General features: G+C 46.0%; 1 protein-coding gene across 7 annotated transcripts in view; it reads right to left on the bottom strand.

Annotated features, from left to right (window-relative positions):
• Positions 1–15,987, bottom strand: part of LOC142566701 (cytochrome P450 3A4-like) — a 139,034-nt gene that overhangs the window by 2,348 nt on the left and 120,699 nt on the right. For 6 of the 7 annotated variants that reach the window (XM_075677534.1, XM_075677539.1, XM_075677535.1 and 3 more), the window contains one exon: positions 11,938–12,149. In XM_075677534.1, coding sequence (XP_075533649.1) covers positions 11,938–12,149 — 212 coding nt within the window. Of the gene's footprint in view, positions 1–11,937; positions 12,150–12,213; positions 12,290–15,987 lie in introns of all 7 variants that reach the window. The other variant, XM_075677537.1, reaches the window with a different exon arrangement.

The raw sequence follows: 15,987 nt of genomic DNA on the forward strand, positions 1-15,987 counted from the left end.
CCTGGCGGTGGTCTCGTGCTGACGATGCCCTCTCGGTGAGCGCATATTTCCCCCCTCATCTTTTAAGAGATACAATACATACAAGCATTTGTCTCGCAAACCAGATTTATTTCAAGGGAATTTTCCACGTCTCAATAATTTCTCTCGTCGTATACGAGTGCTGATTGCCGTGTTATAGTTTGTTAACGAAGCTTCCCCTCAAGTCTAAATATTTTAAGGCAGTTTTCCTAGTCTATAAAGCCGCTCGAGTTCACGCTGCTCCTCTGGCGGCCATTCTTCAAAGAAATTATGCCTTCCAACCACTCAGAATGCCGGCGACAACTTCACGTTTGATCAATTCTGGATATTGCAAATAGTAAACAGCTACTTTTGCTTACATGATCGGCCATGACATTCAAATTGCTGATACAACGGAAAGCATTGCACCGGATGCACGTATATAGAGCTGTGTATGTTGAGTGAGATAAGAGCTGCATTATAGGCATCGCAGGCAGTTTTAATTGGAGGCAAACTTGGCAAGTGCGCCTCGAATGATAAATTGTTTTGTCTAAACCGAAACAGCGCGAATTGGTAGGCTGCATGAAAGAGACACATTCTTATTGAATGACAGGAAGTTATTCGGCATATATCTGGCGATCACTCAGGAAATGGTTGCTGTGGAACGACGAGTCAGTTCTGATGTACGTCGCTATAAAAACGCGCGAGATAGTGTCGAGCAGCCTATATTGGCTTTTGTGTGTGTATATATATATCAATACTAAATACTGTAAGGCAGTTTGTCGTGTGCGTATCATGGACACGCATGCTTATATCGCCTTCCGTTTCCCTACCACGGTTGCGCTTTAAAACCACCAGCGCGCGCATGCGATCCCATAGATGAGATGAATATATATATATAGAAAAGTATCAGTCATAGATCTCGTGGTATAGCCTTCTGAGCCGTTTCCCTTTTCTTTTTCTTCTCTTTTTTTTTCTTTGAAAAAAGTCCTATTAGGGTTATTATAATTACACGAAGGTATTTCGCCCTCGCCAGCAGCAGTACTTGAGATAGCTATTCCGGCGGCTAGCTTCCCACGCTATGCGTGCCGCCCCCGCACCTATTTAAGCTTTTTCCTAGACGCTAGAGCTATACAATGTCCGGATTTATTTCAAGGGAATTTCCCACCTCTCAGTAATTTCTCTCGTCGTATTCGAGTGCTGATTGCCGTGTTATAGTTTGTTAACGAAGCTTCCCCTCAAGTCGAAATATTTTAACGCAGTTTTCCTAGGCTCTAAAGCCGCTCGAGTTCACGCTGCTCCTCTGGCGGCCATTTTTCCAAGAAATTATGCCTTCCAACCACTCTTCTAAATCGACTGCCGCGGACATCATCAGTCCCTTTCCACATAAGTATGAGGCTCGGAGCAGGAGCTTTGGCGCTTGAAAGTAACCGTTGGCTTGACGAACCAACCGACTGAGCTACCTTTCCGGGCAACATTGAAGGATCACGAGTTCAAATCACATGTTATGTTCCTCTTTTTTTTAATGTATTTTTCTTCCTTTTATCACTGTACGGAAACCCTCCTAAAAAAATTATATATCCTCAATTATGTGTGGCCACACATGTGCAGGTCATAACTACCAGGTTCTCTAGCCGAGTGCCATCCATGCGGTAAAACCGAGCTCAGATTGGTCCACCTTGGCTGATCAAATAGGGCACCACTGTAGGTTAAATGAGGCGTACAACTCCTGCGGGACCCGCCGTGGTTGCTCAGTGGTTATGGTGTTAGACTGCTGAGCACGAGATCACGGGATCGGACCCCGGCCACGGCGGCCGCATTTCGATGGGGGCGAAATGCGAAAACACCCGTGTACTTAGAATTAGGTGCACGTTAAAGAACCCCAGGTGGTCGAAATTTTCGGAGTCCTCCACTACGGCGTGCATAATCAGAAAGTGGTTTTTGTCGCGCAAAACACCATAATTCAATTTTTAATTTAACTCCTGCGGGGACGGTAGAGTATCCGTCTCCAGTGCAAGAGGACCGTGATTCAAATCCCGGTGCCGCGCAATTCTCCACCGGAAAATAAAAAAAAAAACGTGTGTTGAGAAAATTGCACAAACAGGCCTGGAGTGCGGCGTGATCCCGGTGACCAGAACCGGTAACGCACTCTCTCACCAGAGCAGGATTGGCCACCCTGGAGCAGTACTTGGCCACAACCTCCTATATGAATACAACAATCAAACCCCGGCCCTCAGTCCCCAGCAGCCGCGAAGCAACTGACCACGGCGGCGGTCAGATCTGTGACGCTGCAGAGGGTGCTAAGAATACCTGGCTCCGGACAGGCCGCCATTGGAATCTGAACCTGGCAACGTTTAACGTTAGAACGCTATCTAGCGAGGCGAGTCTAGCAGTGTTATTGGAGGAATTAGAGGGTAGTAAATGGGATATAATAGGGCTCAGTGAGGTTAGGAGGACAAAAGAAGCATAGACAGTGCTAAAAAGCGGGCATGTACTGTGTTACCGGGGCTTAACAGAGAGACGAGAACTAGGAGTCGGATTCCTGATTAATAAGGAAATAGCTGGTAACATACAGGAATTCTATAGCATTAACGAGAGGGTGGCAGGTCTTGTTGTGAAACTTAATAAGAGGTACAAATTGAAGGTGGTACAAGTCTATGCCCCTACATGCAGTCATGATGACCAGGAAGTCGAAAGCTTTTATGAAGACGTGGAATCGGCGATGGGTAAAGTCAAAACAAAATACACTATACTGATGGGCGACTTCAATGCCAGGGTAGGCAAGAAGCAGGCTGGAGACAAGTCAGTGGGGGAATATGGCATAGGCTCTAGGAATAATAGAGGAGAATTATTAGTAGAGTTTGCAGAACAGAATAATATGCGGATAATGAACACCTTTTTCCGCAAGCGGGTTAGTCGAAAGTGGACGTGGAGGAGCCCGAATGGTGACACTAGAAATGAAATCGACTTCATACTCTGCGTGAACCCTGGCATCATACAAGATGTAGACGTGCTCGGCAAGGTACGCTGCAGTGACCATAGGATGGTAAGAACTCGAATTAGCCTAGACTTGAGGAGGGAACGGAAGAAACTGGTACACAAGAAGCCAATCAATGAGTTAGCGGTAAGAAGGAAACTAGAGGAATTCCGGATCAAGCTACAGAACAGGTATTCGGCTTTAACTCAGGAAGAGGACCTTAGTGTTGAAGCAATGAACGACTATCTCATGGGCACCATTAAGGAGTGCGCAATAGAAGTCGGTGGTCACTCCGTTAGACAGGAAACCAGTAAGCTATCGCAGGAGACGAAAGATCTGATCAAGAAACGCCAATGTATGAAAGCCTCTAACCCTACAGCTAGAATAGAAGTGGCAGAACTTTCTAAGTTAATCAACAAGCGTAAGACAGCGGACATCAGGAACTATAATATGGATAGAATTGAACAGGCTCTCAGGAACGGAGGAAGCCTAAAAACAGTGAAGAAGAAACTAGGAATAGGCAAGAATCAGATGTGTGCGTTAAGAGACAAAGCCGGCAATATCGTTACTAATATGGATGAGATAGTTCAAGTGGCGGAGGAGTTCTATAGAGATTTATACAGTACCAGTGGCACCCACGACGATAGTGGAAGAGAGAATAGCCTAGAGGAATTCGAAATCCCACAGGTAACGCCAGAAGAAGTAAAGAAAGCCTTAGGAGCTATGCAAAGGGGGAAGGCAGCTGGGGAGGATCAGGTAACAGCAGATTTGTTGAAGGATGGTGGTCAGATTGTTCTAGAGAAACTGGCCACCCTGTATACGCAATGCCTCATAACCTCGAGCGTACCGGAATCTTGGAAGAACGCTAACATAATCCTAATCCATAAGAAAGGGGACACCAAAGACTTGAAAAATTATGGACCGATCAGCTTACTGTCCGTTGCCTACAAAGTATTCACTAAGGTTATCGCAAATAGAATCAACACCTTAGACTTCTGTCAACCAAAGGACCAGACAGGACTCCGTAAAGGCTGCTCAACAATAGACCGTATTCACACTATGAATCAGGTGATAGAGAAATGTGTGGAATTTAACCTACCTTTATATATAGCTATCATTGATTACGAGAAAGCTTTTGATTCCGTCGAAACCTCAGTAGTCATGGAGGCATTACGGAATCAGGGTGTAGATGAGCCACATGTAAAGATACTGGAAGATATCTATAGCGGCTCCACAGCCACCGTAGTCCTCCACAAAGAAAGCAACAAAATCCCTATAAAGAAAGGCGTCAGACAGGGAGATACGATATCTCCAATGCTATTCACAGCATGTTTACAGGAGGTATTCAGAGGCCTGGAGTGGGAAGAATTAGGGATAAAAGTTGATGGAGAATACCTTAGCAACTTGCGATTCGCTGATGATATTGCCTTGCTTAGTAACTCAAGAGACCAATTGGAATGCATGCTCACTGACCTGGAGAGGCAAAGCAGAAGGGTGGGTCTGAAAATTAATCTGCAGAAACCTAAAGTATTGTTTAACAGGCTCGGAAGAGAACAGCAGTTTACGATAGGTAGCGAAGCACTGGAAGGGGTAAGGGAATACATCTACTTAGGGCAGGTAGTGACCACGGATCCGGATCATGAGACTGAAATAACCAGAAGAATAAGAATGGGCTGGGGTGCGTTTGGCAGGCATTCTCAAATCATGAACAGCAGGCTGCCACTATCCCTCAAAAGGAAAGTGTATAACAGCTGTGTGTTACCAGTTCTCACATATGGGGCAGAAACCTGGAGGCTTACGAAAAGGGTTCTGCTGAAATTGAGGACGACGCAACGAGCTATGGAAAGAAGAATGATGGGTGTGACGTTAAGGGATAAGAAAAGAGCAGATTGGGTGAGGCAACAAACGCGGGTAAACGACATCTGAGTTGAAATCAAGAAAAAGAAATGGGCATGGGCCGGACATGTAATGAGGAGGGAAGATAACCGATGGTCAGTAAGGGTTACGGACTGGATTCCAAGGGAAGGGATGCGTAGCAGGGGGCGGCAGAAAGTTAGGTGGGCGGATGACATTAAGACGTTTGCAGGGACAACATGGCCACAATTAGTACATGACCGGGGTAGTTGGAGAAGTATGGGAGAGGCCTTTGCCCTGCAGTGGGCGTAACTAGGCTGATGATGATGATGATGATGAATTAGATTACACTACTTTGGTTGTTCTTTCAAATGATGTGCGCCTTGACAGGTATTTCACCTGCGCTGACGTAACTTAAGCAAGCATATTAGGCTTAAGAAAAGTGTTAAAATTAAATAAAGGTAGAACACTACACGAATCAAGAATTTACGTGAATTTCTCTTCATTTGAAAAATTAAATTGAGATTGCTTTCGTTGAGTGATGCAAGCCAACGTGCGAATCAGGCGTAATTTGTTTTCGTAAACTATCTAAAATTTTAAAACTATTTGAAAACGCCAGATTCGCAAATTGTCAGGTCCTTAACTGAAATGGAGATTAGAGCTAGGGGATTCGTATACACAAAAAGACGTTGTGAAGCCCGAGCTGTTCGTGACGTCGGACTTGGCGAGGGCGACCGGCCGATGCCAAGCAGCGCTGACGAAAGAAAAACTTGGTGAGTTCGGCCCCTCAACTCTAGAGGTTAAAACGCTTATCTTAAAAATATCCACCTTTTAAATTGTCCATTTTCGAATATTTAACTCTGCAAACGAGAGTCTTACTTCTTGGCTTTAGAGAAAGCTAAATTCAAGGTCTCGATTTTTCTCGTTTTAAACATCAGCGCTTCCGAGAGGGAGATAACTCACAGGAGTAAGGCACCGACAAAAAGCAAAGTAAGAATACTGTGCACTACAGCGAAACAAAGAGTTCGTTCGGGTATTCCCAGTGAGGATGTGGAGACAGGCAAGAAGCGAGGTAGGTGAAACAGAACAGACACACACGTCGCAAGAAACGCGCAGAGTGTTAAAGGTGTTCCGGATCGTTTACGCGCTTTATGTGCACCACAAGAAAACAATACGCTCAACAACAGTCGGTTCACAAGACGAGTGGTGATGCTGCGAGCGCGATTCTCCGCATGGCGCTGCGGCGACGACAGTGCCATAAAGTGCGTTTCCTGCACGCAGAAGGTCGTCAGAAGAGTCTGTCAACTTCGCTTATTGCGCGAAATAAAACGTAAATACAAGAATATATAAAATCTCTGGAGATATAGGAACAAGGTTGTTATGCGTGTTTTAAAGGGCCCCTAACCAGGTCTGGCCATTTTGAGCTGACAAGCACAGAACATACAATGCGCGCCAACGATCGTGTCAGCAAAGAATCCGATCGCTACGCGCCGCGGAAAGGCCTGAAATTTTAATCGGAACGCCGTTTTTTCTTGTCGTGGCCGCTGCGCTCCAAACTGGACGGTGACCGCGTCCCTGGGCCTACGTACTCGGGTCCGCAGTGTGACGTCGCTGGTGGTGACGCGTGAATTATTCATGGCACCATCACTTATTTGCGTGATCTGTGGCTTGAATTTACGGATTGAAGTTCAGAGAAATAATAAAGCGCAAAAACGCAGTGTCTACGTGTTTTTTGTTTTACTTCGCATCGAAGCAAGTGGGATGTTACTTCCGCTTCGTCTGCTTGTTCCCACGGTCGTGCAGTCACAAGCGCAGGTACCGAAACGATGCCATTTTCTACGTGTTGCAGCGTCGTGGTCATGCCCTGCGATCCGCTTGTTCTGCCTCAGCTTTTGTGTTGCACTGAATTATGCCGCTAGTCATGTGTCCTTGTACAGAGCGCGCAAAATCGTGCGCTACACGAACTAGACAACAGCTCGGGCGCGACGCTGTCACCGAGAGTCATCATCATCAGCCGGGTTACGCCCACTGCAGGGCAAAGGCCTCTCCCATACTTCTCCAACTACCCCGGTCATGTACTAATTGTGGTCATGTCGTCCCTGGAAACTTCTTTACTTAAATGATATTGCGCGACACTAAAAAACGACACGGAAGTGAGAGAAGACGACACACCAAGCGCAAACTTTCAACTAAGTTTATTGTGCCACTGCGGACCGTTTTATACATGGCAGGCAGCGTAGATCACGCATGCGCTTACAAGGAAATGATGAGCGAATTCATGTAACATGGTTACGAGTCATGTGAGGCCGCGTCCAAGAAACGTAATTATTTTTCTGTGAGAGCCAGAGACGGGAAGCTAACACACATGTCACCCAATTTTGCGATCATCTGCGCTTCAGATATTTCACGGATGAGCTGCGTGCTGCCTCGGGAAACAATCGGGCATTGATCCTCAAGAGGCTTGCATCCATGATCGCGACAGTGGATCGCCAGGAAACCACCAGAGCCGTTTTTTACATTGTTGCTGTGTTCGCGGAGCCGATCATTGAGGCAACGCCCAGTTTGTCCGATATATTTCTTCCCACATGAAAGCGGGAGGTTGTACACCACCCGATGGACACACTCGACAAATTTTTGCGGTGGTGCTTTCTGCCTTATCAAAAGGGACGGCATTTAGATCCGTCAGCCTGCAAAGCCTGCCGAGCCACTCGACAAATTTTTGCGGTGATGCTTTCTGCACCTATCAAGAGGGACGGCATTTGGATTCGTCAGCCTGCAAAGCCTGCCGAGCTTGTTGGGAGCAGAAAAAACAACTCTTACCTTCGCCCTTTGGGCAATCTTTTTCAAGTTGTGGGATATCCCGCGCATGGTAAGGTATGACGCTTACTTTAGGCGGTCTGCTGGGAGGGGCATCGGCAACTGACTTCTGCGTACTGGATCGCGCTTCTCTTAAAATGCGTTCCGCGACAGACACTAGCACCACCCTAGGATATCCAGCCAAGGACAAACGTAAAGTTTGCGCTTCAAGGCTTACGTCCACAACATGACAGCAAGACTTGCTAAGGGCATTCTTGAAGCACAAACTGATAATGGCCCGCTTAACAAGCTTAGAATGTGCGGACGCATACGGCAGAAGTGGCTTGTTGGCTCGCGGCTCATACAACCAACACGTGTGGTTGTCCTGAAAGTTCAGGCGAAGATCAAGAAAACGAAGAGACCTATCTACCGCCATCTCATGAGTGGTTTGAAGGGGAACTAAGCACTTCTGAAACGTTTCTAACGCTTTCTTAGCTTCCAGAAGGAAGGCATCAGAAGAGCAGTCAATGAAAATTAAAAAGTTATCAACGTATCTGAATGTTTTAAAAACTGCAGTGCCTTGCACTTGTGAAGAAATGTCACGGTCTAAACAGGATAAAAACAAGTCACTAAGAATGGGAGCAATGCAAGAGCCAATACAAACTCCGCTCTTCTGCAAAAAAGACATTGGTTATCCCAAGGGATAAAGTTAGAATTAAGATAATCTGTAAAAGTTCTAAAAGTTGACTGCAAGACATGCCGGCCTCATTCTGGAAGGAAACAGCACCATACTTATCAATACATTGCTCTACACAGGACAGTACGCTTCTATGCGGCAAGGAGTAATAAAGTTCCTTTACGTCAATAGAAAACGCCTGAAGACCACGGTCAGAATGTGACTTCAAAAACTCAATCACAGTGTCTAAGCTCTTAACGAAGAAAGGAACTTCTTAATCTCATCCGCCCACCTACCTTTCTGTCGCCCCCTGCTACGCTCGCTTCCCTTGAAATCTAGTCCGTAACCCTTAATGACCATCGGCTATCTTTCCTCCTCATTACATGTCCTGCCCATGCCCATTTCTTTTCCTTGATTTCAACTAAGATGTCATTACCTCGCGTTGTACCCTCACACAATCTGCTTTTTTCTTATTCCTTAACGTTACGCCCATCATTCTTCTTTCCATAGCTCGTTGCGTCGTCGTCAATTTAAGCAGAACCCTTTTCCTAAGCCTCCAGGTTTCTGCCCCGTACGTGAGTACTGGTAAGACACAGCTAGTTATACACTTTTCTCTTTATGGATAATTGCAACCTGCTGTTCATGATCTGAGAATGCCTGCCAAACGCACTCCAGCCCATTCTTATTCTTTTGATTATTGCAGTCTCATGATCCGGATCCGCGGTCACTACCTGCCCTAAGTAGATGTATTCCCTTACCACTTGCAATGCCTCGTTACCTACTGCAAACTGCTGTTCTCCTTCCGAAACTATTAAACATTACTTTAGTCTTCTGCAGATTAATTTTTAGACCCACCCTTCTGCTTTGCCTCTCCCGGTCAGTGAGCATGCATTGTAATTGGTCGCCTTAGATCCTAAGCAAGACATTATCATCAGCGAACCACAAGTTACTAAGGTATTCTCCATTAGCTCTTATCTCCAATTCTTCCCAATCCAGGTCTCTGAATACCTCCTGTAAACACGCTGTGAATAGCACTGGATAGATCTTACCTCCCTGCCTGACGCCTTTCTCTATTAGGATGTTGTTGCTTTCTTTATGGAGGACTATGGTGGCTGTGGAGCCGCTATAGATATTTTTCAGCATTTTTAAACACGGCTCGTCTACACCCTGATTCCATAATGCCTCCATGACTGCTGAGGCATCGACTGAACCAAACGCCTTCTCGTAATCAGTGAAAGCTATATGGTTATATTCCGCACATTTCTCTATAACCTAATTGATAGTGGGAATATGGTCTATTGTTGAGTAGCCTTTACGGAATCCTGCCTGGTCCTTTGGTTGAGAGTAGTCTAAGGTGTCCCTGATTCTATCTGCGATTACCTTATTAAATACTTTGTAGGCAATGGACAGTAAGCTGATCGGTCTATAATTTTCAAGTCTTTGACGTCCACTTTCTTATGGATTAGGATTATGGTAGCGTTCTTCCAAGATGCCGGTACGCTCGAAGTGATGAGGCATTGCGTATACAGGGTGGCCAGTTTTTCTAGAACAATCTGCCCACCATCATTCAACAAATCTGCTGTTACCTGATCCTCCCCAGCTGCCTTCCCCCTTAGTTCCCAATGCATTCTTTACTTCTTCCGGCGTTACTTGCGGGATTTCAAGTTCCTATAGACTATTCTCTTTTCCATTGTCGTCGTGGGTGGCGCTGGTACTGTGTAAATCTCTATAGAACTCCTCAGCCACTTGAACTATCTCATCCATATCAGTAATGATATTGCCGGCTTTGTCTCTTAACGCACACATCTGATTCTTGCCAATTCGTAGTTTCTTCTTCACTGCTTTTAGGCTGCCTTCGTTCTTGAGAGCACGTACAATTCTATCCATATTATACTTCCTTATGTCAGCTGTCTTACGCTTGTTCATTAACTTGGAATGTTCTGCCAGTTCTATTCTAGGGTTAGAGGCATTCATACATTGGCGTTTCTTGATAAGATCTTTCGTCTCCTGCGATAGCTTACTGGCATCCTGTCTAACGGAGTTACCGCCCTCTTCTATTGCACACTCCTTAATGATGCCCACAAGATTGTAGTTCATTGCTTCAACACTAAGGTCCTCTTCCTGAGTTAAAGCCGAATACCTGTTGTATAGCTTGATCTGGAATTCCTCTCTTTTCCCGCTTACTGCTAACTCATTGATCGGCTTCTTATGTACCAGTTTCTTCCGTTCCCTCCTCAGGTCTAGGCTAATTCGAGTTCTTACCATCCTATGGTCACTGCAGCCACCTTGCTGAGCACCTCCACATCTTGTATGATGCCAGGGTTAGCGCAGAGTATAAAGTCTATTTCATTTCTAGTCTCATCTTTCGGGCTCCTCCACGTCCACTTTCGGCTATCCCGCTTGCGGAAGAAGGCATGCATTATCCGCATATTATTCTGTTCTGCAAAGTCTACTAATAACTCTCCCCTACTATTTCTAGTACCTATGCCATACTCCACCACTGACTTGTCTCCAGCCTGCTTCTTGCCTACCTTGGCATTGTAGTCGCCCATAAGAATAGTGAATTTTGTTTTGATTTTACCCATTGCCGAATCCCCGTCCTCATAGACGCTTTCGACTTCATGGTCATCATGGCTGGACGTATGGGCCTAGAGACCTGTACGACCTTCAATTTGTACCTGTTATTAGGTTTTACAACAAGACCTGCCACCCTCTCGTTAATGCTATAGAATTCCTGTGTGTTAGCAGCTATATTATTATTAACCAGGTATCCGACTCCTAGTTCTCGTCTCTCCGCTAAGCCCTGGTGGCACAGGACGTGCCCGCTTTTGAGCACTGTATATACTCTTTTGTCCTCCTCACCTCACTGAGCCCTATTATATCCCATTTACTGCCCTCTAATTCCTGCAATAGCACTGCTAGACTCGCCTCACTAGATAACACTCGAGCGTTAAACGTTGCCAGGTTCAGATTCCAATGGCGGCCTGTCCGGTGCGTAGCGCCAAAAAAAAAAGCGAGTCGAAAAAAAAATGAAGGCAGGGCCTGTGACGTATGCGTCACGCGATCCTCGCGGTCCGGTATGGGAGAACACAGGGAAGGAATTTCGCTTGTGGAGGCTAGACGGGGCGAGTAGAGATATTGTCTCGCTTGGCAGTGGAGCCCACCTGCGGAAATCATGGGTTCGCGGCACTGAAATATTTCTATCGCGGCTATTAATGAGCCGATTTGAAAAACTTCTGCGGCAGAATTCTCTCTAGAGGACATGCAACAACTTGCAACGTATTTGGGACCTTTGGGACCTTCAAGGTCCCAAAGCAAATTACCAGTTAGGAGAGACGTATGCGTGTGCAATGGGCTAACTTGGACCACCTGCGGTTACTTAACATCCACCTAATTAAGCGGCCCTACTTTCCATTCAACTCCCATCGGACTGCGGCAGCGGTAGTTGAACTTACTACCTGGTGCTCAGCCCCATAGCGTAATATAACAGTGACCCACTGAGTTGGTTCCGTGCGCATAGTCCTTGCACGTCGGCCTCGCCTTTTCAACTTGCGCATTTAATACATTTCATTACTGGAGATGTCTGATGTTTTGCTGTTCCGTCTCCTTTCTTCCTCTTTAATTGAAGGCTTCTCACCTGCCAGGCGAGAGCACACTTGGTGACGACATCCATAGAGAGCGCCTGGGAGAGCTTAGTGACGTCAACAGTGGCGCGACCAGTGGACAGCCTCTCCGATATCACCTCGACCAGAGTGTTGCCACAGTCGTTCATCACGCGCGACATCAGCTTCATCTTGGCGCTGCTGAAGGCCGGATTTACCACCGAACGCACCCTCTTCCACTCCTCACCTGCCAAAAAGGGAGCGCGGTCATTGTGGGTGAATAAACTCCCGCGCAAAAAAATATTAAATACCTAATTGAATTGGTAAATAAATCCACAATCTCGTCTCTTGACACTCATTCATCTCCGCCCGTTCTCCACAGTTGCGCTGTGCAAATAATCATACACTACCAACTGTAGCCCGGTCTCACATGTTGCAAAGTTCTAAACAGCATTTACTGAACAGTGTTGTGGGAACAGTGGCGTTTTGCAGCCGTAAAGCAAACAAACAAGAAAGGAACAAAAATCAAAATGAAATATTCCGCGCGAGATGATTATTGAGTTGGCCTCTCTTACGCGTTGCCGTTGATAGAGGTCGACAGTGTTTGTTAAATAGCGAGAAGTACGGCACAGAAATTCGACGACACTTTGAGCGATAAGACATCGAGAGAAGGGCACAACCTCGCTCAGAACGCACACTCCTCGTTGATGTAGAAATGCTTCCAGTATAAGGTGCTTCATTACTAGACATTTTATATAGCAATCGAATAGTTTTGCTTTACGATTCGACAGGAGAAATAAAAAGGGCTTCAATTAGAGTGAGTTCTAAATATTTCGGTTAACTGCGGTGGAATTTTTGTAACAATGAACAATAATGTGTGTGCATGCGCGTATGTGTGTATGTGTATGCGTGGGCTGCGCATGCAATGCCTTTATGGACGCGTGTCCTTCGTTCCAATACTTTTTCTACAGCGAAGCTTTCTATGGCTAGTGTCTGGCGGATCCCGTCCGCGCGTATACAAACAATTTTCAAACCTATGCCGATCTCGAAGATAGTGCAATGCCGGGCTGACCCGCGGCGCAGGTGAAGTAGACGTTCAGCACTCCCCATACATGGGCCCATCCCGAGGATAGCGCGATACTGGGCCGACCCGCGGTGGAAGGGAAGTAGGCATTAAGCACTCCCGATGCGTGGGCTCATCCCAAAGATAGATGTGTAATACGGGGCTGAACCGCGGGGTTTGTGAACCAGGCGTTAAGCACATCCCCAAACCTGGGCCGATGCTGAAGGTAGTGCGGTGCCGGGCTGACCCGCGGTGGACGTGAAACGGACGTTAAGCCCTACCCATACGTGAGTCGATCCCGAAGATGTTACAATACATACTGGGCCAAACCGCCGTGGGGGTGCAGCTCACCATTAAGGGTTCCACATACATAGGTTCGCTGGTCATCCTTCTTGATCGAGTTGGAGGGCAGTGAAATTTTCTTAAGGAAGCGTACAATATTTCCTCGAAATGCGTCAGAACAGAATAATTATAGTTCCAGTCAGACATCATTTGAAAGAAAAACGAAACATTTTCATACATTAATTAAACTTCCAACATGAACAGGTCCCTTAATGTTTGTAATGAAGACGTATTTAATGCCTTCGTTACAAGCATTACGGCGCATGTTAGAAAGTTGAAGAGGATCGCGATAACAGTCTCGTTCCGCGTTATGCATTTCCAATGTGGCCATGTGAACCGAAATACACCTGCCTTCAAATTATTCGTTGAATTTATTTCCTTACAGAAGCAGAACCGCCAAGCGCGGCTCGCGGTAACACCCCTGTGACGTAGTCGGGTGGCGTGAAAAGATCCTTCGCCATTTTGCGGTCAGAAGTGACAGCGCGAACTATCGGGAGCTGCTGAACGCCCTCAGCGTGCACGCGGGCGAGTGTGTGCGACGGCGGCTTCCTGTGACGCCAGCCTTTGACGTCACAAGGGGGCCTGGACGGAGCGCTTCCGCGTGCGTAAACTTTAACGAATAATTTGACGGCACTCATTTCTATTACATGGTCATTACAATATGTATAAACACGGAACCAAAAATCTCTGACGATTCCCTTCAACTTTCAAAGGCAAAGATGTGTGCCATACACTTTGTAACTAAGAAGTTAATGTATGTTGTGTAATAATTGAAGTAAGTGTCGTTTTTTTCTCTGGTGAATTAAAATTTATTAAATTCTGAGGTTTTATGTTGCAACACCACCATATGATTATGAGGCGCGTCGTAGCGAGGCACTCCGGATCAATTTCGACCACCCGGTGGTTCTTCCAACGTGCACCCAATGCACGGTACACGCGTGTTTTTGCATTTCGCCAACATCCGAAGGCGGCCACCCCGGCTGCGATTTGATACCGCGACCTGCGGCTGACATCTGCATCGGCAGCTATATCACCCATAGCGACGTAATCCTAGAAAATTTTGAAAGCGTTCTTTTGAAAGTGATCAAAGTACAAATAAATATTTTAGATTCTAAATTGTCGAATATTCCTTTCTACACGCATTCTGCAAGGGATATCTGCGCTGTGGCAGCCTAGAGGCAGAATAACCGACGCAAGTGAAGCCTCTTCCGAATGAAACTACGTGCGCGTACCATTTCCTGAGCGAACGAATGGCGATCGCTTCGACGCAATGTTTCCAGCCGCTAAATAACCGTGTAACACTTTGGGTAGCCTACGATTTTGCTGCCTTGATTTAAGCAAATTATTAAAGCCACTATTCGCCTTGCGCGCCATGGTTTCACGTTTGTTAGTCGATTTCTCGCATGACGGGACACAACGAACCCGTTTATATAATTCGCAATCGATCCACAAAATAGAGCAAGAGTGCACCTTTGTTCGTCGCAGCAAAATGTTAAATCACCACGTAAAACCTATACATATATACAAGGCGCTTTTTCAGATATTGCAGTTTTTTTTTCTTTCTTTGAGTGTAGTCGAACGTAGCGTTCAGCAGAGTAGTTCCCATAGGTGAGGAGGACAAGCTTTGCCTCTAATAACGTGAATTCCTGAAGAATTAATAGAAATTTATTAATTATTTTTATTAACGCCTGTGCAGTCATTGTTCATTAGGCAATTATGAAGGCAGTCAGATTTTATTGCAACTAAGTTTTTTAACGGGACCGCATTTTAAATTATTCATTTTCGAAATTGAAAGCTAAATCCGTGCATTACGTTTATTGAATCCGTTTCTCGTGCTTGTTAAAGTCCATGACTGGAACTCGCTTGAAAAGAAGCTGCATCGTGACGCTGATTTAGTTTTGATGGGCTTCATTACCTCGGAAGGTAAGGCCGAGGCGTGAGATTTTCCTGAGATTGAGAGGGAAACACTGTGAATAATAAGTTGGTAATATTAAGAACATATGTATTCATACACTGTTGCTATATGAGCTCCGGTGCTTGAAGTCTTAACGCACTCTAACCATATGAGCTCACTACACGTCCTGGTGGCTTAGCGGCTGTGGTGTTGGGCTGCTAAGCACGAGGTCGCGCGATAAAATCCCGACCACGTCGGCTGTATTTCGATGAGGACCATATGCGAAAACGCCCGTGTGCCGTGCATTCATCATCATCATCAGCCTGGTTATGCCCACTGCAGGGCAAAGGCCTCTCCCATACTTCTCCAACTACCCCAGTCATGTACTAATTGTGGCCATGTTGTCCTTGCAAACTGCTTAATCTCATCCGCCCACCTAACGTTCTGCCGCCCCCTGCTACGCTTCCCTTCCGTTGGAATTCAGTCCGTAACCCTTAATGGCCATCGGTCATCCTCCCTCCTCACTACATGTCCTGCCCATTCCCCCCATTTCTTTTTCTTGATTTCATCTAAGATGCCATTAACTCGCGTTTGTTCCATCACCCAATCGGTTCTTTTCTTATCCCTTAACATTACACCTATCACTCTTCTTTCCATTGCTCGTTGCGTCGTCCTCATTTAAGTAGAACCCTTTTCGTAAGCATCCAGGTTTCTGCCCCGTACGTGAGTACTGGTAAGACACAGCTGTTATACAATTTTCTCTTGAGGGATAATGGCAACCTGCTG

This window comes from Dermacentor variabilis, unplaced genomic scaffold (genome assembly GCF_050947875.1).
Source record: "Dermacentor variabilis isolate Ectoservices unplaced genomic scaffold, ASM5094787v1 scaffold_13, whole genome shotgun sequence".
Taxonomy (NCBI): domain Eukaryota; kingdom Metazoa; phylum Arthropoda; class Arachnida; order Ixodida; family Ixodidae; genus Dermacentor; species Dermacentor variabilis.